The sequence below is a fragment of the Cetorhinus maximus genome, chromosome 9 (genome assembly GCF_964194155.1).
Source record: "Cetorhinus maximus chromosome 9, sCetMax3.hap1.1, whole genome shotgun sequence".
Lineage (NCBI taxonomy): Eukaryota > Metazoa > Chordata > Chondrichthyes > Lamniformes > Cetorhinidae > Cetorhinus > Cetorhinus maximus.
Window position 1 is genome coordinate 12,753,220 of NC_135887.1, and position 26,708 is coordinate 12,779,927.

The 26,708-nt window shown below is 44.7% G+C and overlaps 1 protein-coding gene across 5 annotated transcripts in view; it reads right to left on the reverse strand.

Annotated features, from left to right (window-relative positions):
- LOC144684375 (rap1 GTPase-activating protein 2-like) overlaps nt 1-26,708 on the reverse strand; it is a 321,257-nt gene that overhangs the window by 54,422 nt on the left and 240,127 nt on the right. For 4 of the 5 annotated variants that reach the window (XM_078548078.1, XM_078548077.1, XM_078548075.1 and 1 more), the window contains exons 4-5: nt 10,678-10,713; nt 279-326 (exon numbers count right to left, since the gene is read on the reverse strand). In XM_078548078.1, coding sequence (XP_078404204.1) covers nt 279-326; nt 10,678-10,713 — 84 coding nt within the window. The remainder of the gene's footprint in view (nt 1-278; nt 327-10,677; nt 10,714-26,708) is intronic. The other variant, XM_078548076.1, reaches the window with a different exon arrangement.

A 26,708-nucleotide genomic window follows, 5' to 3' on the forward strand; every position in this document is an offset into this window, starting at 1 on the left:
GTCCCTGGAATAGTAGAAATGCCAGAGTTTTCTACAGGGCTACAGTGTCTAACAATTGGGACTTCTGGAGTCAGACTAGTTTCATCGACCGGGATTTTCTGGTCCCGCCAATAGCTGACATCGTTGTGGATGGGACGGGAAAATTTGTCAATTGGCTTTTGGCCGCTCTCCAAATTTTCCCGTCCTGCCCACAACATTGCTCACCGCTGGCAGGACTAGGAAAATCCCACCCATTATATTTGCTTTAAAAGCTCATTCAACACTTATTTGTAACAAACCTTCAGCCTGTTGCTCTTGTCCTTCTGATCATCCAATTTTACAGTCTGCTGGGACAAAACGAAAGATGAGACATGTTTGTAAACAATAATAAAAAGGTACCTGGATCTGCAATTGAAGTGCTAAAACCTGCAAGGCTATGGACCAGGTGCTGGAAGGTGGGATTAGAATGGGCAACTAATTTGGTTTCAGCCAGCACAGGCACGATGGGCTGAACGGCCTATTTCTGTGCTGTAAACTTTTCTACGGTTCTAATAATGTTGAAACAAAACGTGTTTGTAAAGTAGATCAACAAATGCACATTCTATTCTGCATCTCATTGCCATGACAACTGCCATAAGGGAGAAAAAGAGTTAGCAGGACAGTAGTTTGGTTGTCCACTTCACAATTAAACCAGCATGCTCAGGTTTCCCCTGTTTCAGCGTCACTCCATCAGTCACTGCGAAGTTTGGAAAAACTGCTAGCCATGTATATTGTAGGATTAGTGTTGGTGTTTGTACAATGATCAGCTGCTAACGCCCTCTTTCAGTGAAGAGATACAAACACATGACTAGGAAAGGTCATTAGGTCCATCAATGCTCATCCTATCCAACCTTGTGCACCATCTTCCTCAACTGCTGGCAATGCCGATTCCGCAGAGAACAAAGAGAAACAGAAAAAGAGACTGAGGTCAAATACAAGGCAGTTCCTCCCTGTTTCTGTACTGATGTCCTTGTGCTATCTATATGTAACACAAATAAGGTGTGTGGATTCCGTTTGCTTGGGGATCTCTGATGTGGTTTATCTGTAGCTAAATCAGTACAAGCAGTAGAGCAATCTCTAGGCACATCCTGTTGTCTGAGGTACTACAGTGCAGAAAGAGGCTGTGGCTCCTGGTCACATGATGACATCCAGGAACCTAGCTCATCTGCATGTTGAGCTTCTTAAAGGGATATCATTCTTAAAGTGATATTACAACAATTTCCAGGAGCGTTCGGCTTGTCACGTCACAGGGCTCATGTTTTGTTAGAACAATAAAGGCTAACCAGGCTCGACTCTTTGCTCATCCACAGTGCCCCCCGGCACTACCTTCCCCTCAGATAGTGTCTGGGGCAGCTGGTGGTGGAAGAAAGATGCTAACTGAACCAAGGTGCATATTGAAGCCCAATGTCCATTCTGGTATGTGCAAAATATGTGTCAACCAATCCTACTTCAAATAGGCCTCACTTGGATCAGCATTGTCACAAGCTGTATTTAATGTTTTCATAGTAAGTCTTTATTGGAGGTCTTGAGGTGCAGTGGGTAGCATCCCTGCCTCTGAGCCAAAAGCTCTGGGTTTGAGTCCGACCACAGAACTTGTTAGCCAAGGAAAGTGCATTTATAATGTGGCCAAACAGGTTGAGTATCAACCTGCTAATCCTTCCAACACATGCCAATGGCAGGCAGTAAGAGCAGAAAAGATTCCTGGTCAGCCATGTGATTGGGAAAATGTTGAAGCCTCTATCATCACTATCCAGAGCTCCAGAAGACAACATACATGTAACAGTGTATTGTAATCTGAGGTGAAATACACCTTTAAGAGGTGAGCAGATTGACCACGTGACTGTATTACCCAATTGCTCTGTGACGCAGGCTACAATATTAATCAGTAGTTTTAGAATAGGGTCTGGTTGGAGAAGCACACATGTGTTAGTGCTCTGTTACTTGTGTTAATATACAGCAGGTGCTTCACCTTACATTGGTCTCTGCATCTGCAATATCTTGTTTACCCACTCATTCACCAGTAGATAGGTGTGCAACCGTGTTCGCTGAGCAAAGCGACCTGATAGAGAAGGGACATAACAACTGGCGACGAGGCAAAACACAACCTGTCGACGACACCAAAGAAAACTGCGAAAAGAAGTAAATCAGCCGTGCCTTGCAAGGCGATTGCGAGTGCAGCCTTCATCATAGTCGTTGAAGTTATCTCTCTCCAGTATGCCACAGTTTGGCCATACTGAACCATTTGATCAGACCACCGATGACTGCTCACATTATATTGAACCCTCGTGTTCTTCTTTTTGGCCAATGACATATCGGGGGAAGAGAAGAGGCGAGCGATCCTCTCATCGACATGTGAAAGTAAAGCATACGGCCTAATTCATAGTCTAACAGCACCCAACGCCCCCCGATTCTAAGAGCTTTGATGAGTTAGTAAATCTTGTGAAATGCCATTTTCAGCCAAAACCCTTGGTGACAACGCAGTGTTTTAAATTTAATTCAAGGTGTCGCACCCCTGGAGACACAGTCGCTTGCTATGTGGCAGCCTTAATACAACACACTGTTACATGTATGTTGTCGTCTGGAGCTCTGGATAGTGATGATAGAGGCTTCAACATTCTCCCAATCACCAGGAATCTCTTCTGCTGTTACTGCCTGCCATTGGTGTGTGTTGGAAGGATTAGCAGGTTGATACTCAACCTGTATTTGGATACAACTGAGAGGAACCTAACTCCATACACCTGCCTTTGCCCCACATCCCATAACATATTGTTGCAGAAAACTGTCCTGAACGCGTTCAAGAAGAGAAACTTCCAACAGCAACAGTAATTATTCAGAGATTGAGCTCTGAGTGAGGAATGTTCGCTGAGCAAAGCAACCTGACAGAGAAGGAACATAACACAGTGCATGTTGCTGCAGCAACTCAGACACCATCAGTGAACTTTAACACACCACCACCATTAAGAAATTAGGGGAAAAACCACAATGATGAGGGAGAATTTTTTGTATCTTGTCCACGTTCAAAGATATTGTTCTTGGGGCGTGGGTGCCCCTAGCAAGGCCACATTTATTGTCCATCCCTCGTTGCCCTGAAAAGGTGGTAGTGAACCTTTTCCTTGAATCACCACAATCTTCGTGATGATGTTGCTCTGACAGGCAGTTCTAGGATACCGGTCCAATGACAGTGAAGGAATGGCAATAAATGATCAAGTGAGGATGGTGTATGACTTGGAGGGAGTCTCAGAGGTGATGGTATTCCTCCCACACTGCAACCTTGGTAGAAACCACAGGAGTGGGAGGTACTATTGAATTACAATTATAACTTGCGTTATGAAGTACTGATTGTGCATCTGTGATTGGTGGTGTCTGTGATTAAGGCAAACTGAAGCGATGAATTATTATCACAACCAGTATGTTTTGCCATGCTCAAGTGTGTCGACTTAACTGTGATTGTTTCCTTTAGTGCCTCACAACCAACAAACTGAAAAATGACAACATTGCAATTGCGCTTTTCCTGCATCAGTGCTCAAGACAACATATTTCCTCTTGGCATGGGATGAAAGTACACAGCTACTGAACACACACTCTCACTCCCATTATAACAAGCTTCTGACCCCAGTCATTTGAGCACTTCTACAAGACATGCCACAAACCACAAACATGGCATGATTCACTTGGGTGACAAGCTGCAAACAGTCTTAAAGCAAAGGCTGAGGTGTGATCTAAAGGCTTGTAATGAGTGGTGTGTACAGCACAGAATCTGGTCAAATCTCATGAATAAAATCTGATCAATTAATGCTCTGTGGAGGGAGGCGGTGGCATAGTGGTAATGTCACTGGACCTGGTAATCCAGAGCTCTAGGCTAATGCTCTGGGGGCCTGGGTTCAAATCCCACAGCAGCTGGTGGAATTTAAATTCAATTAATAAATCTGGGATATAAAGCTAGTCTTAGTAACAGTGACCATGATAACTATCATTGATTATCATAAAGACCCATCTGGTACACTAATGCCCCTTTAGGGAAGGAAACCTGTTGACCGTACCCAGTCCAGTCTATGTGTGACTCCAGTCCCACAGCAATGTGGTTGGCTTTTAACTGCCCTCAAGGGCAATCAGGCTTTGCCAGGGTCACCCACACCCCATCAAAGAATTTTTTAAAAACTCACATGAGTTGCACAATGCCCTACCAAAAAACATTGTTGCATTTAGTCATGATTTTGTATAAAATATTGATTTTGTTTTAATTAATGATTAATTACAGTACAATGAACTCAAGACACATGGCCAGTGTCACTCCTATCTGGTGTTTTCTCAACATGAACAGGAAGCTCCAAGTCCTCAGGAGCTTCATATTTGTACTCCAGACATTTTTTTACACACAGCAAAGTGACAAATTCACCTGTGCTCCCTTTTGACTTTAGCATCACCACTTCTTCAGTGCTGAGTTACTGTTTGATTGCTCAAACTGCGAATCAATTGCTGGCTTCTGCCCAGCTCCTTATGGAGAGCAAGGGGCAGGTGATGGTCAGACTGAGGCAGAGAGCGACTGCTGTTAACAAAATCATTTAATAGGTGGACAACGAGAAAACCAAATGAACCGTGAGGCATTATAGATCCCCCATACTCCTGGGTTTGGTGGGGAGAGGAAATTCTGTCTGGAGAACTGTAAGTTGACAGGGGAAATTTAAGGATGGATAAATATTCTAGAATGCTGCCAACTGCCTTTGGGGATCAGGCAATATTACATCTGAACGTATTAAATGAAAGTAAATGAGAAGGTAGGTTAGAGGGTGATGATGGTATAGTGGTAATGTCACTGGGCTAGTAATCCAGAGGACCAGGTAATGTTATGAGGCCACTGGTTCAAATCCCACCATGGCAGCAGCTGGTGAATTTAAATTCAATTAATAAAACAAAATTAAATCTGGAATTAAAAGCTAGTCTCGGTAAAGGTGACCATGAAACTATCATCGATTGATGTAAAAACCCACCTGGCTCACTAATGTCCTTTAGGGAAGAAAATCTGCCATCCTTACCTGGTCTGGCCTACATGTGACTCTAGATTATCAGCAATACAGTTGACTCTTAACTGCCCTCTGAAATGGTCAAGCAAACCACTCAAGGGCAATTAGGGATGGGCAGCAAATGCTGGCCTTGACAGCCACGCCCACATTCCATGAGAAGAATAAATTAATAAAATAAATTATACATGGTCTGTTGAAGGAGCTTTATTGTGCATTAATATATAACATGTTTTCAAAATGTATTTTTATATATATATATAAAATAATATAATATATATTCATACATACAACAGGGTCCAAATTTTTGCTCCTGCACCCAATGTGCAGGGACGGGAGAATTCCCAATGCAAACCCAATATTTAAAAATGGCTGCCTGAAGTCAGATTCTTGGCGCGGGGGAGGGGTTGGGCTGGGTGGTGCCGGATTAGAAGTCGGGGTGGCCGGGAAGAACTGAAGAGGATACCGGGAACGGAGGCAAGCTGGGCGGAAGGCTTGCCTTGGGGCTCTGACACTGTATCCAAAAACGAAAAGAAGAATGAAACGTGAAACGTGCCTGCAGTCCTCACCCCTCACACCCACCCATGCCACATCCATGCCAACCCATGTCACATCATGCCCCCCCATCCACCCCCGGTGCCTCATGCCAAAGTATGCCCCTACCCAGCCCCCATGGCCCTTTATCACCCCCATGCCAACCTATGCCCTTCCACCCACCTCCCATGGCCCTTTTTAGCCTCTTTGCCAACCTATGCCACTCCACTCAACCCCCATGGGCTTTTATAGCTCCTACAACAACCTATGCCCTTCGACCCATACACAAGGCCCTTAATTGCCCCTGTGGCAACTCATGTCAACCCATGTGCCCCACACACCACCCTTTGTCCTTACACCTACCATGCCAACTCACTTATTATCCATCACAGACAGGACTCAAGACCCATGCAGAGATGAGGTAAAATAAAAGTTCTAGAAAATAAATTTCTCGTGTCTACTGCAGACTTAACTATACTGAAAAAATACTTTCATTCCTAAAAAATCTATTTACTGCATCGATATTCAATCAACCAAATAAAGCCTTATCACAACAAACTGTTAATTCAAGTGCACAATGCCTTGTAACAACAAACATTTTAATTCATAGCCCCCCATCAAAGAGTCTATAACCGCTTGTATCTCTCAATCAAACTGTGAAATGGAAGGCACCCTACTGCGAAAATGGATAGTTGTAAAATCAGTCATGCAGCACTAATCCAGTACTGGATGCCCTCAGGCTTATGTCAACAGACAGACTGAAATAGCAAGTAATCATTTTTTTTTAAACACTCCAGACATTTTTTTCATAGATTTAAAAGCAGGATTGTTAAATGCCTTGACACTTTTGGCAACTCCCGATGACAGCTGGTCTATTGACAGTTCCAATGACTGTGACAGTAATGAGCTTATGCACTTTTTACGCACATTTATGTCTACTTTTAACAGTTCCAAAGCATACTTGACCTACTCCACAGAGCACCTGACCTCTAGCAAAGGGCACCATACCTTCCCCCAAGGTGTCCAGGGACCAGCTCCTGGCTATCCAAACAAATCCGCCATGTTCAGACCCGGTCTTACCGGGTCTAATCTGCACATTTCGGGTTTCACACTCCTGGCTGACCAAAATCCCACTTCATTGGAGGCAGCTGATGATTTAAATGGCCAGCTGCCTCTGGAAACCACGCATGCGCCAAACGAGCCCTGCCTCCAATCCTGGCCCTGCAAAAATGGGAAGTGCCGTGTTCGGGGCAGGACTTCTGATTTTCAGGCATTTCCACTATTTTCCCCACAATCGAGGGCCTCTTCTCTCTGTCGTGGCAAAAATCTGGGCCACACGTGTAAACAATAGAGTGGAGTTTCCGCCTTGGGCTGAATCAATGATTCCGAACTCAAAATTGCATCCGTTTCGAAAGGTGCTTTATTTCCTTCGAGTTTCGGCTCAAGCTCATTTGCATATCAGATATAAAATCTGCCATGAACCAGTGTAATTGGGCAGTGTTTTAAAATGCAATTTTACAAATTATTCTGCTTTAAAAAATATCGCCAGATATATTTAAGACTTGGAAAGTTTGATTAATGCAGCTAAAAGTATGTTTATCAAAATAATGAACATTTTAAATTACAGCTTCAATCCACCATCTGTGAGAAATCCAAATTTAAATGACTGAAAATTGCTTCTAAAAGATATACAAAACTATTTTCCAGTTCGATTGGGGTGCAGTGATCAGCTCCTTAATGAATTAAAACAAAACATTCCGTGGCCTTGTGCCCAAACGTTGGAGCTTAATCTTTTGTAGCCACTTCAAAGTTCTGCAAACACATGCAATGGTGCAAACTGCGAATGGTGATTACTGCACAGAATGTGCACCTAAAATTCTTTGATCTTTTGTACCAACATAGCAGGATTTGCACCAAAAAAATAAGAGTAGGAACTCCAGGCCTTAATATATATAGAAAGATTATAGAATGCATGATATATATATATATATAAAAAAGTGATAAACGTATACAATATGTAAATATATATATATTTAATGGACGCCTTTTTTCCTGACCTTACCAATATGGTGGGTGGCGCACTTCTGGCACATGATCAATGTACAGCCCCACCCACCATATTGGATGCTTAGATGCCCCATTTTGTGCCTGGAAAACAGGCAAGCACCATTGATCATCGAGACCAATGAGCACAAAAATCATGGGCTGCCCTGCGATTTTCCAAGACAGGCTCCCTGTGAGCCCCCACTTCCTACTTGGACAGTCCAACTGCAGAATCACCCTGGATCTCATTTGATTAGGAAAAAACAAGTCATTGAACCCATTGTTTTCTAGATAAGAATGACCAAACCACACGTAGCTCAGGGCTTAGGTGATTTGGGTGTATTTGCTGTGTGTAGTTTGTGGGGTTTAATATGTTTTTATTATAAATGTTTCGCGGCTCAGACATTGTACTTCATTGATCCCCACTGTTACAAAGTTCTACTATTGAAATAAGAATGGTATAAAATGTCTTTTGTCAGCATTTTGTCACTGTGTGCTCTCTCCAGGGGGTTAATTGCTTAGGGGAGGTCATGATGTAGTGGTATTGTCGCTGGACTAATGATCTAGAGACCGAGGGTAATGCTCTGGGGAGCTGGGTTCAAGTCCGCCACAGCAGATGGCAGAATTTGAATTCAATAAAAAATATCTGGAATTAAAAGTCTAATAGTGATCATGAAACCATTGTCGATTGTTGTAAAAACCCATCTGGTTCACTAATGTCCTTTAGGGAAGGAAATCTGCCGTCCTTACCCGGTCTGGCCTACATGTGATTCCAGACCCACAGCAATGTGGTTGGCTCTTAAATGCCCTCTGAACAAGGGCAATTAGGGATGGGCAATAAATGCTGGCCTAGCCAGCGATGCCCACATCACATGAATGAATAATAATTTTAAAAATCAACTGATCACAGGTAAACGCTACAGGTAGGAGGAGCTGAGGCAGGTGTTAACTAACTGCTTGCTTTTACCAAACGTGGGACTGCTGGCTATGTGTTATTTGTAAATCTTGAGAGGAACGCTATCTTCTTGGAAATGTGTCTTTTTGGCAAACATCAGGTACAGTGACATAAATCTATCAACATAATGTATAAAAAATTATTGTGAATAGAAAGACAACACATTCCTCTTGTGGCTCCTTGATGAAACAGCAATAGTAACTCCTCAGGGGGTTTAGTGGCTAACTCTGTCAGTTGATGTGTCCTGACAGACTAGGGAGGTCTGGCCCCACTTCCACTCTTGGTGTGTGCTGTGTTCACTGATCTCAGCTGGGGAAGTCATTGGGAAGATCCCATTGACCTTCGGGCTAGAAAGGGGAAGAATAAAAATCAGTGAAAGATTACAGTTATTGCATGGTCTTCAGAAAAGCCCTGCTCAAGTGGTTATGTCTGTGCGTGGTGCCGTGTGTGTTTTTGTGCGTACGTACGTGTGTGTGCATGTATCTCTTTGTGCGTGTGTGTGCACATGTGTGTGTGCCTCGGTGTTTGTCTGTGTCTGCATGTGTCTCTGTGAGTGTGTCCATCTGTGTTTGTCCGTAAAGCTATGTATGCGTGTGTTTTTTCGGTAAGGGTATGATTTCGGTTTGACTGTGACTAGAACGCCAACGCTCACAGTCAAGACCACTTTCTTCAAGGTGTGGCCGTGACATTTGCTGGGACATTTCAGAGGCAAAGGAGGAAATTTTAAAAAACTGTCTGCAAGGCTCTTCAGATTATAGAGTTTGTCGAAAGAAGATTTAAGCTGGTAGAGGGAACGTGAGAAAGGATATATATGAGGGAGTAAAGTCTCGATCAAGCGTAAGCTTGACAAAAAACAAAGGGCTGAAATGATGTTACTGTGGAAGAAAGGGGTCATTTCAGGGCAAACTTTCTCCTCAGGTTCTTTGTAATGTGGCTTCTCTTGCTCTCGCACCTCTCCGACTCTTTACCTTGCTTTCCTCCTTGAAGACAATCCTCAAAACTGACTTCTCTGACACGTTTTTGCCATCTGACCAAATATCTCCTTATAGGATTCAGTGTAATCATTTGTTTTATAATGCTCCTGCAAAGCCCCTTGGATGTTATTTCGTTAGGTTAAAGGCGCTATATAAATGTAAGGGCAATATTTTCCCCATCGGGGGAGGTGCGGGAGCAGGTGCAGGCGGGCGGGCCTCCGATCGGCGCCCCCATCCAGGGGCGTGCCGCCATTTTACACGGGCGGGCCAATTAAGGTGCGCGAAAGAGCGCACAGATCTCCCTGAGGCAAAGTGCTGACTCAGGGAGATCGGCTCCGATTCAAAAGCTGACATCAAGGTAATTAAAAAATTTCCCTGCCATGTCCCCCCATGTGACACAGTCACATGAGTTGGGACATGTCCATAACTTTTATTTAAACATTTGATAAAAATTTAAAAACCCTCATGAAACCTCACCCCGCCCGTGGATGAGGTTTGATGCTTTTCCTGTCGCCCGCCTGGGCTCTTGGCCTGTCCGCCAACCTTAAGGTTGGACGGGCAGGTCCATTAATCAGGTTAATTAGTTTTTTAATGGCCTTAATAGGCCGTTGACAATTTGGTGGGTGTGTAGCCGAATTGAAAATCTAAATGACGCGGGGTGACGTCGGGACACACGCCCGACATTTCTCCGCGTCATTTTACGCATCAGCGAGCGGGCCCCACCCCCGCTCGCTGACCGGAAAAACCTGCCCTAAGTTGCTGTTGGTGTGTGAACCACCAGGATTAGCCCTTGTTGCACCTTCAGGTTCCAATTTGGAGTCTCACAGTTTAAGTTTACTTTTCATGCAACTTTAAGTGCGGCCCGTTACCATAATGACAGCGCCCGAGTACGGTGTTTACACAGAGCCACGTGTGCGTTTCACATGCCCCTCAATCAGCGTCGGCCTAGCTGATAAATCCAAATCTACTCCTTTACATTTTGTGTCACACACATCAGCCTTTTGGCATATTGATTGTCTAACTGAATGGTCTCCCCAAATCATTCCAGTCATCTCTTGCTGCATCCACTGCTCTCCGTGGTTAGGTATCCCAGTTCCCTCCATTTAAACGGTCCCCAGTACAAAGAATCACCTACCTGCATCTTTTCCAGCATGTCAAAGAACTCCGTGGACTGTTGAAGAAGAAGAAAAACACAGTTAATAGATACAGGCGTCAACATATTGCTATACAAATGAACTGTTGCTCCGATACATCAAGCTTTCTGAATAACTGCAACTGAGAGACATGGCCTACTCAAGGAACGTCTGAAGTCTGTAATAAATCAGATTCCTCGAATGCACCGAACAATGTAATATCCACTTTATATCATGGCTGCAGGCAGATCCCACTTCATGGGCAATGTTATGATCTAAATGGGCAGCAGTCCTGCCTTTGGAGGTGCAGATGTCCCCCAGGAGGTGGTTTTTGTTGCCAATGGTGTGGGCTGCGATTGTTTCCTAGCCGCACTGAATGTTCAGCTTCCCAGGTAGGCTGGGTTTTGAGCCTGCAAACCACCCATATAGGCCCAGTCCTATGGCCGCCCTCTTGGGCCCAATGCTCAGCTGTCTATTTGTACTCTGCCTACCCGTGTAGGTAAGTATTGTCACATACTGTGGATACTGGAAAACTGAAATACAAACAGAAAATGTTGGAAATACTCTGCAGAGTGAGAACCAGAGTTAACACTTCAGGTCAATAACCTTTTGTCAGGATTCGAAGATTTTAGAGATGCAACAGATTTCAAGCCTGTTCAGAGGCAGGGTAGGTGGGAGGAGGGAGGGGAAGAACGAACGGGATGGCCTGTGTTAGGCTGGAAGGCAGCAGATATTGGGGGCCTGGATTTTCACGAAATTAGGGTGAGTCAGAAGGCCCCTAAAAGTGGCAGGCGGCACACGATCCTGGGATTCCTGCCCCCATTCCCGTTTCCGACAATTTTCACCAGAGCGGGATAAGGGTCAGCGAAGGCTAACTCTGTGCTTGCATGATGCGTGGTCAGCCAGCCTTCCCACAGCATTCCCACCCTTGCTGCCTTCAATGTCGGGGTGGGTATTTAAACACCTCGCAATTCTGATGGAGTCAAATTCCATTAGTTCCATTAGTAGATGTGATTCATGGCTTCTCAGAGGACGTAATGCTTCACCTGTACAGAGCCTTGGTCAAGCCCCATCTGGAGTGCTGTTTGGTTTTGGACGACTGACCTCACAAAATATGTATTGGCCTTGGGGGGGGGGGTTTAGCTTAGATTCACTACAATTATACCAGGGCTTAAAAGGTTAAGTTATGAGGACAGGGTGCATAAACTTGGCTTGTGTAAATAAACACACAAGTGAAAAACCACATCAAAGAAAGGTGCCAATCAAATGAAGTTTGCACTCCCCTCTGCAAGCTGTGTCAACATTGACTGCCGAACTAAATGGATTAGTCGTGCTTGGAGCTCAGACAAGCATTCATGACAAGGGCATCTGTAAAAACAGATGCCTGCTTCTGTGGATACAGCTGTCAGATTGAAATTGAAACAATGAATGGCTGTGATTGAGTGGCAGCTTTATGAGAAGGTAAGAGGGGGAAATGTAATTCAATGGGAATGTTGAATGACTGATTTTTTATTTTTGGTTGCCAAATGGGACTCGGGATCCCCTGTGACTGGAGGCGGAGGCAGTTAGTATTGGTTCATAGGTTAGTATTCTGGGAATTGCTAGTCTGTAAGGAACTTCCTTTGACAATGGAAAAGATCAGAGTAATAAAAGGAAATTTATAATTGAAACTTTTGAGTAATTGTGTACAGGGATGATTTTGCAATGTAAATAGCAGCATCGGACCAGTGGCAGGCCTCAAGCCTGTTGTACCATTCAATCAGATCATGGTTGATCTTATAGTATAAGGGTATCTGGCATAGCAAGGGTTAATGTGGAACTGGGAAACAGTACTGCCCACAGTGTGATGTAAAGTGACACATGACCTAAGAGTCTGTTGTGGACTGGACAGAGACCCATGTAGAAGCAAGCACAGAGTTAGCCTTAGCTAAATCCCATATATATGTACATAGCTATGTCTTATCAATAAACAGTTAATGATCAACCATACAAGACTCAGAACCTCTTCATGAGACCTAGTGAGCATACAAGATACAATAGATCTGTACCTTAACTCCATTTACCTGCCTTTCTTTCACATCCCCTTTATATTTTTACCTCACAAAAATTGATGGACCTCAGTCTTAAACATTTTAATTGACTCAGCATCAGAACTCTTTTGGGGAGAATGTGTCAGATTTTCACGACTCATACAGAGAGATGTAGTTAATGTCTGTGTAATGATTCCCTTTAAGCTGGTATTCTAATTGTCAGAGTGCCCGTTAGCAACGTTTATAAGCAGAGAAGATATATCCAGGAATCTTCAGCTTCTCCCATTGAGCTCCACGCTGTGTAGAATAACACTTCCAAAGTGACATTTGCGTCACTTTTATCCGGGTTAGCCCCTTTGCTTTGAAGAAATTCTTCAAAGTGTTGGAGCCGTTGGTGTTGGGGAATCTGACCCACAGAGTTTGTAGTGGGGTCATCCGCTTTGAATCCAAGAAGGACAAATTGGAAAATGTTCCAAATGACAACCAAGAGCTGTGGAGGACCTTAAGGATTTAGGTCTCCAGGTACTCAAATCACTAAAAGCTAGTGCACGTACAAAAATTAATCAAAAAGCGAATAGGAACAGGATTAGGGCATTCGGCCGCTTGAACCTGTTCTGTTGTTCAATCAGATCATCAATGACCTGGCATCTTAACTTCATTTCCCTGCCTTGGCTCCATAACTCTTAATACCCTTGACTAACAAAAATCTATCAATCTCAATTTTGAAATTTTCAACTGAACCCCAGTTTTTAGGGAGGGAAGAGAGTTCCAGATTTCCACTCCCCTTTGTGTGAAGAAGTGCTTCCTGGTATCACCTCTAAACTGCCTGCAGCTCTAATTTTAACACTCTTCCCATTTATTGTTCCGGACTCTCCCACGAAAAGAAATAGTTTTCTCTCTATCTACCCTATCAAATCCTCTAATCACCTTAAATACCATAAATAACATGTTTGATTTTGTCTCAAAGGAATTGTGTTGGAATTGAAATGTGAGGAAGTTATGCTTCAGTTGTACAGAGCGTTGGTCAAACCCCATCTGGAGTTCAGCACTCTTCAGCACTGGACCTCAGGAAATATATATTGACCTTGGAGGGGTACCACATAGATTCACTACAATTGTACCAGGGCTTAAAAGGTTACACAGGCTGCATAAACTTGGCTTTTGTATTCCCTTGTGCTTAGAGGATTTTGTTTATTCTTTTATGGGATGTGAGCATCACTGGCCAGGCCAGCATTTGTTCCTCAACCTTAATTGCTCTTGAGAGGTGGTGGTGTGCCATCTTCTAACTGAGTGGCTTGGTAGGTCATTTGAGAGAGCAGTTAAGAGTTAACCACATTGCTGTAAGTCAGACCAGGCAAGGACAGTAGATTTCCTTCTCTGGAGGGCATTAGTAAATCAGATGGGTTTTTAACAACAATCCAATAGTTTCATAGTAATAATTACTAATTCATTATAATAGCAATTATAATAACAAAATAGTAATTATTAATTAATATAGTAAATATAATAATAGTAATTACTAATACTAGCTCTTTATTGCAGACTTATTAATTAATTGGTTTTTTAATTCCACCAGCTGCCTTGGTGGGTTTTGAACTCTCATGACTCCAGACAATTAAGCCCAGGCCTTGGGATCACTCATCCAGTAACATTACCGCTACACAACTGTCTTCCTGAAGGGTAAGCTAATTGACGTGTTTAAAAGGATAAAAGTTCAATAGGATAGCAACGGAGAAGCTATTTCCTCTGGTTGGGGAATCCAGACAAGGGAGTGCAGTATTATCATAAAAGCTGGGCCATTTAGGAGTGAAGTTAGGAAGCATTATTCATTAAAAACAAAGGCATTAACTACATGTCTCTGTGTGAATCGTGAGGATGATTGGTGGAGTTTGGCAATGGCCAATATTTTTATCCTACTTCTAACAATGTTTAATTGAACAAAGGCATGCATTCACTCAATAATCCCAACAAACACTCTCTGATCAGGTGTAACAAAGGCACATTCAGATTAAAATTCTCCCAGCAGCAAAAATTGCCTAAATGCCTCCCCTCAAGCTTCTCTTCTTAATGGTTTGTGCAACTGAGTAAAAGATGGTTGGCCAGGGCCAGGGCAGCTTAATTATGCAGGGAAATAATTTAATACGCAATGGAGAATATGCATGCACGTGGTGTGATAGGACACATAACAACACTCCGGCAAAGGCAAAATACCGCAGATGCTGGAAACCCGAAATAAGAGAAAAAAAAAATGCTAGAAGTACTCAGCAGGTTAGGCAGCATCTGTGGGACGAGGAACAGAATTAACGTTTCAGGTCAATGACATCAGAGCTGGGAAAAGTTAGAGATTAACAGCTTTTAAGCAAGTGCAGAGGCAGAAAAAAAGGAAGAATGGAGATGTAAATAAAAAAGTGAGGGGTAGAAAGCAGGAGAGATTAAGTAGGGAAAGGGATCCTCTTTCGAGTTATCAACAGTCACAGATTGCAACTCTTTTGAGTACAATCACAGTTCTTGGTTTCCGGGAGTGGGACATGAACCCACAACCCTCTGATTCAAAGGCGAGGGTGCTAATTTAAAAAAACAATTGGCAGGCCCAGTAACTGGTTACATCAGGATAACTATTACAAGTTAACTCTGCTTCTCTCCCCACAGATACTGCTAAGAACACTCAGTTGTTATTCAAAGTTTGATCTACTGGGATTAAGAAACGGTTTATTTGCAATTGAGGATACTTAATTTGCACTCAAATTGTATTTACTGCTCTGCTCTTTGACCTTATTTGCGCCTCTCCTCTATCAATTTAGCTTGTGTTGTAGGGTGCCTGAGTTATACTATTAATGATCAAGTTGATCTGCAGACATTTCTTGGGTGGAAAGTTTAAGTTTACTCAGCAACAACTACATCTGTGCTTTCAACTCCAACTCTGTCTCTACACAGACTGTTAAGGTAGCCCATGCTATTCTCCTATTGGTTACTACAGCTCATGTGATCTTGCCTAACAAATATTATTTTTAAAGGTACATTGCACACGAAATAAAACCATAACTACTACAGCTTGGGTAATACAATTCTCACCTCTGAGTCAGAAGGTTGTAGACTCAAGTGCTGCTCCAGGACTTGAGCATGTAAGCGATGCTGATAGGCTAGTGCAGCACTGAGGGAGTGTTAAACTAGCAATCTGTCCTAAGGGGCATTAAAGATCCCTGGTACTATTTCTATTTGAAGTTCTCCTGGACTAGGAATTTTCTCAGAGCTGTTGGAAGTTACAGCAGTGGAACAGGAGCAACTTTGAGGAAATTGCTGGTCCTGGGCCAGTTATCTTCTTTTAACCACATTGGCCATTATATTGTTGTTGAGTTCCAAATGGCTGCTGTGCTTCCCTCATTACAATATTGACTGCACTTCAGAGCAGCTCATTGTATGCAAAGTGTTTTCTGAGACATTTCATTTGAGTCACGTACATTTCTGAGTCACGTGACTATTCAAACACAAGTTCTTCTATCCTTACAATCAGATATCAGTCCCTCAGATTCAGGCATCCAGAGGCTTTAGTTATTCTCTTACCCACTACCAAGTATTTCCTGGCACACAGTTATTGGCATGCAAGAGTTCAGGACACCCATATTGAAAATGTTGGGTGATTCTATCGAAGTTTTACATCAAATCAAGTTTAGCGGAATAGGAAATATAATAATCAACGTTATAGGATGGACTGATTGAATAATTGTGCAACGTACAGTTTGATAAGTTCTTTCTTTAATGCTTTACATGGGGTTAGATTTCTGTCTTCATTGCCTGGTCTAATCTTCTAGAATGGATCAGCTGCCCTGTATATAACCCTTAATTTATAATTTACGTGCTTTTAATTTCAATGTTCACTGGCACCAACAGCTCCCAGTCGCATACCTGTCACTGGTGAACTTTCCCAGGGGTTGGGCTGGAAAACAGATTGTCTGCTTGCTTCACTGAGTTGGACAGCCAATTAACATTGTTAAGGCCCCAATTAAGAATGATTTTGCACCCTTCCCTGCCCCTGGTGTGAACAGAGGCTGGCAGCTTACTGAAGGCGGCCTCCCTGTGGCAGACTGATAGGATGGGGGCATCAGGGCCTGAGGCTCCAAACATCAATGACAGAGCCATGGACAGATAAGGCTGCACTCGCCAGCAGGGGTTTCCTTTCTGCTTCAAGGGGCCTGACCAGCTTCCACCTTCAGGATCTTTAATTTGAATGCACCCTTCTGAGAGCACCTCCATGCTGAGGTGCCCTCATGGTCCCTGAACTACCTCAGCAGCGCCTACCTCTCCCTGATGGGGCTACGGAGGCTCTAGAGCTGCCATCCCTCCGATTGGACCTGCCAGTTAGGAGGCTGCCTCCGGGAAGACTGTGGCATTGGTCTCACTGACGGCAAGTGCAGGCTCGGGACCCCCATGTAGTCCTGACATCGGGGTCCCACCGCTGGTGGAAATATTCTGCCCCATGTTCCTGATAAACAGGTCTCAACAAGCGCATGTTCCATTTTAGTGGGGTAAGCTGGCGGGGGGGCAGGGTGGGGGAGCGGGGGCAGTAAGAATAGCACGTGAATTCTAATGCTCATGAATTCCGTCACACTGTTTGTTAAAGTTTACTCCAGGAAACTTTATCCACAGAGGAAATTAGAGCCTCTTGGGAGTGTTGACACAACCCGTTCTAACTGGCGTTGGCTAGCCCTCCTCCTGCTCGCCTCTTGAAATAGACCGGTAACATTCTGGCTGCTGTATTTAAAAGCAGAACAACAGACGTGTGCTAACTGTTGCTGCTGGCACAGCATGGCATAGGGAATGGCTGCCAACAGGGATAATCATATACAGCGCTGCGCATTAGTGTCACTAAATTGCATTTTGTCCCGTCAGTGTTATTTGGCAGCAGCACAACAGGAATGAAATCTGGCCCCACCGCCTCGATGCCAAGTTCGAGGGATTTATTTGGGATAAAGCTGGCATCCAAAGCTGCCTCCGGCTCCTGTGCTGTCACTCTGGATGAGCTGTTGAAATGCCGAAGATTTGGAAAGCGCACGGACCGGGGGAGACAAAGCAATAAAACTCCAGATGTTCAGCAGAGTCCCTGCAAACTACAGGCAAGGGCCTGCCAATCCGGCCCTCAGCAGAGTCGACCGAGAGGCCTGTGGGCAACCCGGTGCCAACACGGCGGAGACAGCACTGCAAGCAGCTCCTTCGAAACGGCAAATCTCATTCGTGGCTTTCTTCACACATGGGCTAACAGCACAGCAACAATCCTAAAATGAGGGAAGAAGGGGGGCTGGGGGGGAACACCTTGCTCCAGGAGCAATTCATTATACAATTGCACTGCAGGTTGCACAGCAGGCAGGTTGTGGGCAACAGACCACCCACTAAAACATTTTTCATGTACTTACCACATTCTTTAGCATAGCGATCATTTTGGAGAAAGTTTCCCTCCAGCAGGGGACTAAGGCTTCACTTTCTTGTGTTGGTTTAAGATGGGATCGGGAGGGGTAAAGCGGCGGCCCCCCCACCCCACCCGGCTCAGGTGACACATCCAACCCTACTCCAGGTCAGTAACCATTTCCACCTTTTCCTTTGTGTCAGCTTCTTTCCCTGAGGATGACGGTGGGTCCTGGCTTCCACAGCCACTCTCCCGGAGAGTGGAACTGAACCTCTCGGAACAGGTTGGACAGGAAGTGCAGGCTCAAGCTGCACATCTGCATTCTTTACCTCGGCATTGGCCTCAATCCAAAAGCTGACACTCAGCCCACACAAAGGAACCGGGCTATTGGGTGGAGGCAGTTTGTGCATATGTCGTGGTATTAAATCTAATACTTATTCACATTGACAATCATAGCATAACCTATTTAATGGGCACGCCTGTGCGTGCGCTGAATGAGATGGTACATCACAGGTCGGGGATGTCAAGTGGACCTGCTTTGATTCCTCACTCCCCAGCTACAGTTCGAGTATTTCGCTGCCATCTATTTTATTTGTGTCGGGCTCTTAAATGGGTTCAACGTAAAGGGATTGCCTTTCTTGTTTGTCGAACCGATGATGACCATGTTCATCATCTGGGGTGCTGGGTAGGGTTCCGGTGGGTACGCAGGTGACTGCTAAGGCCAATCTGCGCCCGGAAGGTTCTGGGGCAAATAGGACAGGATATCGCAGACGATTGAGTTTTGGATGAGTTGCTGATTCGGGATTCCCTCTGCTTGTGTTTCCTCTCTGCCTTTAATAGGTGCTCGCTTCTGAAGGAGGCTGCACTGTTTTTTATTTGGTTGCATCGGGTGTAACGATCCCTGGGCGAGCTTCTCCCAGGACTCAAAAATCAATATCAATAGTCCTCAGCGAAGCCTTCAGAGTGTCCTTATGGTGCTTCCTGTGACTGCCCTGAGGATGCACCCCAGACTCAAGCTCTTAATAGAAGATTAGCTTCGGAAGTCTCAGCGAATCTCAAGCATTCCGGCTACATGGCCAGCCAAACTCGGTTGCGGCTGTCTCAATGTGGTATGGATGCTTGGCTTGCCAGCTTGGGTGGGCACCTCAGTGTCTGGTGTTTTGTCCTGCCAGCTGATTTTCAGAAACTTCCAAAGGCAGCTGAGGTGGTTGAGCTTACTGGCATGACGCTGGTGCACTGTCCAAGTCTCACATGCACAGAGCAGAGTGGGCAGGATTATTGCTCTGTAGACTTTTGGAACAGGCAGACTTAGTCCTCGTCGTTCCCAGACTGATATTCGAATGGTCAAAGGAGTTTTATTATGATAGGGCAATGGAGCCCTCCTTTACAAAGAATTAAACATAACTTACAACATAGTGACAGGCCACTCAGCCCAACTGGTTTATGTTGTTGTTAATGGCCCACATGCGCCTCATCCTATCCCTTTTCATCTAACCCCATCGGTATTTCCTTCTATTCCTTTCCAGCTGCCCATTAAATGTATCTATGCTATTTGCCTTGACTACTTCTCATGGGAGGGAGTTCTACTCACTGGTCCTCCAATCCAATCACACCTCTTCTCTCTCTCTCTCCCTAACTCTCTTTTGTTCTCTCCCACTCTGGGATATTTTCTCTTTGAGTACTGGAATTGTGTTGGCCGGTAGCACAAATAAACAGATGGCGCATCCTCGGCTGATTTTCCATCCATTCTGGAGCATTGAGGAAAGCGGGGCGGAATTTCCTGATCCCCCAGTCGGAATGTTTCAATACCAAGAGGTGAGAAACCTCCTATCATTCCTTCGATGCAGTAGGTGGCTGCACAGGTTTACCTGTCGTGCATGTCGAATGATGACAGACCCACCTGCAGCTGGGTTAATACCAGCTGTGGCGAGATGAGGCCTTTAAGTGGTCATTGATTGGTTACTTAAGGGCCTCAATTGGCAGCAGGGTCAACTGCTTGCTTTATATCTGCTACACAAAGACATGAATACTGCATGGTGCCTCTGGGAAGGTCAACCATGGGCTTTTGCACCCACAACTTAAATCCAGCAGAGGCAGGAAGGCAGCAGGGCTCAGGTATGCCACCATCCGGCCTAATCGAATGCCCTCCCTGCCTCCAAGCTCCCACCAGAGACGGCAGAAGATTCTGCCTTGTGATTCAGGTGTTCGCTATCGGCTAATTCTTTTTCTGATATTAGCTTTTAACCGAGCAGCTATTACTTAGGTCCATGTTTCCTTTGGCCAGAGGAACGCACGCCAGTAATATATCTTGGATCTGATGGCCAATGTTGCTTTCAAAGGAGAAAATGTAAACCTGTTGTGTAACAGCAGACACAGGCAGCAGGCTATATAAGTCTGTCACTCACGCGATGTATTCGACTTTGAGTTTCATCCTCTAATCTTTGCGATTTATCAACAAACAAACGCAAACACACTACAATTTGTAGGGGGCGGTGAAGAGAAATAGCACTTGGCATCTTGTTGGAAGCCAATCAATAACACTGTCATTTTTGGATTGTGATTTATTGATGGCTTTCAAGCCCTTTGCCATGGACTAAAATACTCACTTGTGCCTTACGTTCATTTAACCAGACAAAAGTGCACCCTGCTGATGAAATCGTCCGCAATTAAAGGGGGTGACTGGGGAAGAATCTTTAAGTGATTTGCAATGAAGGTGTTGAAATGTCTCGGTCAGGGTGACCTTTGTTACCTCCAATTTAATCTCTCGATTACACACACAGCGAACCACCAATTTTGTGTTCATCACACTTCTGTGAAAGGCTGTAATTGGAGAAATAGTTTGCCTTCCGTGGGAATAACTTGTGTGGCATCGCAGGACACCTCAATTTGGTAAGAGGAGACGTTGATTTAAAGAGCAAATGGATGATTAAATTTAAGTGTTTAATGCCCTTTGTGGCTTTTAAAGTGCACACTTGTACTTCAGAACATTCCACTTAAAAGCATTTCTTCTCTAAATTCTGTACTCATTAAGATCTGAAATGTCAGTGCTGGGGATTAGAATGCTGCATCATTTAGGTGCTATTTAATCTACTTTAGCCCCCATCTCCGAAAGGCTCGGCATATACTGAACAACATGGCATCTCCATCCCCATTATAGTTTTCTTGCTTGAGATTGTGTTATTTCATAGCTAACTGTGAGGGTGCTTTTCCACTGGCTCTTCCTGCCCACTCGACGCCTGGTTGGAAGTGTTTCATGTCTCCAGAACCTTCCATTCATCTTGCATCTATATCACGCTTTAACATGCTAAACCATTCTAAGGCGCTTCACAAAAGCATTATCAGACAACATCTGGCACTAAGCCACATAAGGAGGTATTAGGGCAGGTGACCAAAAGTTTGGTTAAAGAGTTAGGTTTTACGGAGGGTCTTATAGAAGGGAGAGGTAGAGAAACAGAGAGGCTTGGGGAGGAATTGCTAAAAAGCTTTCATACCATCAGTCTGGCAGGTCTTAACCAATTTGGATCTTGACTATCCACTCATTAAAAAGCAACTTTGATCCTGACTAATACAGGTAGTCAATTTAATAATGGACTGGGATTTGAACCCTGTGAAAACTCTTGCAACCTCTTCTGTCCGGCTTCATTAGTAAAACTTAAATTGTTTTCATATAAAGAGTTTGACCCACACAGAGAGCTCATATCATCTTGGCTGAAGGAGCCAAATGTGGGCCTGGCACTCCAGAAACTTCAGCGCAGCCTTCAGTCTGACACTCTGGTGCAGTACTGAGGGAGTGTTGCACTGTTGCAGGTGCTGTCTCTTTGGTGAGACGCTAAACCGACTACCTGTCTGCTCTCAGGTAATAGGTTCCGTGATAATATTTCAAAGAGCAAGGTTCTCTCCAGTGTCCTGACCAATATTCATCCCTCGATCAGCATCACTCAAAAGTGATTATCTGACCATTATTTTGTTGCTGTTAATGGGATTAGGTTGTGCACAAATTAGCTGCCACGTTTCCTACATTACAACAGTGACTACAATCCAAAAGTATTTCATTAACTGTAAAGCGCTTTGGGATGCCCCGAGGTTGTGAAAGGTCATTTATAAATGAAAGTTCACTCTTTCTTATAAGGGAGAGAAATAAATAGGAAGAGGACCAGACACGATACAAGAAAGCTAACATCAAATTAAGGGTGGCGGCACTGAAGTAGGTTTGATCCCTTGATTTGACCTGGGGATGTAAAAGATTATATTGTGTGATGCAAGAAGACAAGGGGGTGGGTTATTGAGAGCTCTCAATATCAGTAACAAGAAGCAGTTTGCATTTCAGTTTATGAGAGTAACATTTTCACATAATGTGTGGCAACCTAGTTTACAATGAAGACTGTTTATTATTCTTGCTCATCAAGCCCAGTCTGTACAAATTTTCCTCATAAGACAACCCACTCATTCCCGGTATCAGTCTAGTAAACCTCCTTTGAACCGCCTCCAATCCATTTACATCCTCCCTTAAATAAGAAGACCAAAACTGCACACAGTATTCAAGGTGCAGTCCCAACACCTAACACTATGGGTGTACCTACACCACGTGGACCGCAATGGTTGAAGAAGATGGCTCACCACCACCTTCTCAAGGCAATTAGGGATGCTGGCCTAGCCAGCGACGCCCACATCCCATGAAGGAATAAACAAACCTTTTAGGATGAACTTACATAATTTACATAGTGCCTTTCCCGATCAGAGGATGTCCCAAAATGTTTCATGGCCAACAAAGTACTCTTTGAAAAGTAATCATTGTCATAATGTAGGAAATGCAGGAGGGAATTAGTGCACAATAGGGTTCCACTAACAACTGAAATAAATAACCAGTCAATATGTTCTTAATGATGGCAGCTGATTGGCCCAGAACCTACTCTGACATGAATAATATCATGAGGTCTTTCACATCCACCTGAGAGAGCTGACGGAAACTCTGCCAAAAGACGGCACCTCCCACAGTGTCGCATTCCCTCGTTACTGCACTGCCACTATTATTACTATTCAAGTCTCTAGAGTGGGATTTGAACCCACTACCTACTGACTGAGAATTGATGGTGCTACCACTGAGCCAAGGCTGACTCCTAATAATATAAAATGATATAAAATGAGTTGTATATTTATCACTTAGGGAGAGTAGATGTGGAGAGTATACTATGGGCAGAATTTTGCCCTTGTCAGGCGGGCTTGGGGGGGCCGGAAGGCGATTTTATGCGAGCAGCAGCACTTGGCGCTGCCTGTGCGGGCGGGGGGAGGAGGGTGAGCGGGGCGAGTGCGAACTTTGCGCACGTGCGCGATAATCCCCCCTGAGGCACAGAGCTGCTGTTTTTAAAAAAAGACAAAGAAATGAAAAATGTTATAAAACCTGTCTCTTCATGTGAGTCTGCCAGATGAGCAGGGACATGTTATTAATTAAATTTTAACATTTTTTCTTTATTTTTTAATTGCTTTTGGAAACTTCATCCCGCCCGTGGACCCGCCAACCGTAAGGCAGTGAAAAATTGCTTTTAATGACCTTGTTAATGGCCTTAATAGGCCTTTTAATTGTTGGCATGTGCCCGCCGACCGAAATATCGCACAACTGCGCGTTGATGTTGGGACACTCGCCCGACGTCCCCGTGCGTCATTTTACGCTTGAGCAGGTCGGGCGCACGCCCACCCACCGAGGTGAAAAATTTTGCCCTATGGTAAAAGAATTAAAATCGGCAACGTGCAAGAGATTGAAATTAGAGGAACGCAGAGATCTCCAAGGCTTGTAGGGCGAAGGTTGCAGTGATAAGCAGATGTGAGGGAATGGAGAGATTTGAAAACAAGGATGAGCTTTAATTTGCATTAAAAGAAGGTACTCATGAAATTAGATGATTCGATGCCACCCAGTATCATACAGAAAATTAATTCTACCTTGCAGTGGCTGTCATTTTTTGGATATTGGTGAGGAGTCCAATTCATTGGATCGATGACGTCCAAAGTTGAGAAAAATAGTTTGTGAAAATCTTTCATTTGGTCTCCACTGGGAAGGAGTGGAAAGAGAGGGAAAAGGGCTGAATAGGAGAATGAAGCTGAGAAATAAGTTGGATGGGCCACCAGTTCTCCAAAATGCTCTATTATTGTGCAGCAGAGGTCTGCTTCCTGGCAATTCTGGGTAAGCCAACTGATAAACCATATTGCACCATTAGATGGTGGACTTGAGTCTCTGAACCCAGTGACTGGATGGTTAGTATTTTCTTTAGCTGGTCGGCCAGCAGGATTGTTTATCTTATAATTGTTTTGCGTTGGCTTTCATAGTCACTTTTATCAGTGGATCTAGTCAGATGAATTTAGACTTGATACTCAACATCCCAGCTTCTAAGGAGCAGTGCTGGAATGAATGAAAGAAGAGATGAGGAAAGGAAATGAAGGGAAGATTTTGTTAAAAAGCAGCGTGGGGAGTGAAGGGGAAATGAGTCTAATCGGACTGAATCCTGTGATGTTATTGCCCAAGGCTCTTTGCCTAAGATCACTTTAAGTGATACATAAGCATATCAAGTAATTGTTCATCAAGGGTGATGTTGATTTTCTATTTAAAACAAAACAACTTTAGTAATGAGCTTTGTTTGGGCAATTGATCTGCACTTTCCCTTGAAGTGACATTGTATTTATGTGTTGAAATTGGATAATGCTGTTATTGTAATCCCCACAAAAGGAAGCCTCTCAGTAATGTGTATATCGTTCAAACCCCACCACGGCATTCCTTTCAGCAGTGCGACATGATATCCTCTGCCTTGGCATGAGTCGTCACACACTCTCTCTATTTGTCTTTATGCAGGACAAGCTCGTACACAATAGGGAGAAGTCCCAGGCCGGAGGTGGAGTGGCCAAAATCAAGGCCCTCACTTCCTATGAGGAGCATGCCATCACGCTGGCTGGAGAGGACAGGGACAATGCCTGTGGTGATGGTGAGATCGGTGGCACACACCCAAGTGAGAACCCTGCACCAGCTCATCCCTCAGACGACACTGTGGGTGCACTGTCGTGTCTTTGAGTCACCTGCCGTGCACGAATTATCTCTACGTTCTTTCAAAGGCACCTCTGGAAAGCGCCCGACGGCATCAACCAGCCAGGTCCTCATCTCCAGCTCCGCGGACACCTCGAATGAAGATCCAGAGGAGAGCACCATGGAGGAACAATCACAGCGCCCACCCAAACCCTCCACTGGTGCAGAGACACACACTGCAGTGGGACCTATTTCTAGAGCAGGCTTGGGGTCACAAACTGGCGAACACAGCACAGAATCTGGTCCACAGCAGGTGGAGGCAGGGACATCCAAGATAGCTGCTACTCGGAGGACTGCTGGAGGCCAGGATTCTGCTGGGAGCGGGGCAACTCAATCCAACTCCAGCTGCCCCTTCTCCTCAAGGGAGTCAGCCAGGGGCCCTCGGGTGCCCATAGGGAGGGGCTACCAGCAGCTGGACACCCCGAGGCCATCCACCCAGGTGACTCCGGGAGTATCCAGCCAATCCCAATCCCCTCTTCCTGTGATTCCATCATCTCCAGTTTCACAGGCTGAGGAGGGTGCAGCTGTCCCACAACAGGAGACCCAAAGCAGGCCAGGGCCCTCTAAGGACACCTGCCAAAGACATCAAAGATAACAGGGTGCAGCAGTCAACAGGCTGTGGATGTTGGGAATGCAGCAAGACGTAGTGGTAAGGTTAGGAAAATAAAGAAATATTAGGAGCAAGACGGTGGCACAACCACGTGTATATTACTTTCACCAGTGTAAATAGAATTGCACCCATTTCACATCTCTTGTGCATGCCTCCTCTTTATGATGAGCTGTGTTGTTAATCAGATGTGACACCATGGTTCCCCTCCTCACTTATCGCAGAAGTCGCTATCATGGGCCCTCTGGTCGATGTTGTCTGCGACCATATCACCACAGTGTGTGCCCCCGATCTCAGATCATTTCCGACATCGGTGATGCCTCGTCCTTAATGTAAAGTGTGCTTGTGGGAGGAACCTTGTTCACATCTTTGCTGGGTCATGTCATGTTCATCCGTGGCTGTGTAAAATTGAGGTCGAGGCGTTCACCTGTCTCGTGTCCATTATTGAAAGGTGAAGGTGTAGTGTCCAAGTAAAGGTGTTTTATTGCACGGAGAAGGGACATCTATCCTGGAACTCCATGTACTCTGCCACCTGGCAGGGTTTTCAATATATGAGCCCTTACTCAGAGCTCATGTGCACTCCTGTCTGTCTTGCACATTGCCGACTCTCCGAGTGTACATCTACTAAGCTCACCAATAAGTGTGAGCATCTTCCCACCACAATGTGCCGGATCTCTGCCCCTCAAAGCCACATTATTGCCCTGACACTCAAACCTACAGTCTTGAGCCTTTCTCACCTTGTAGTTGTCTGTATTTTGGCCACAAGGGTCTCGTCACAATGCAGGGATGCAGTGCTGTGCCATATGTCCTGTGTAGCATCCCCTCGCCTACATTCTCGCTGAGGTCAGTGATGATAAATCGAAATGGTGATGTGTTGTGGTCAATGGAGCCTTTGAGCATACACTGGAAATGCATATGGCAGCTTCAGAAAT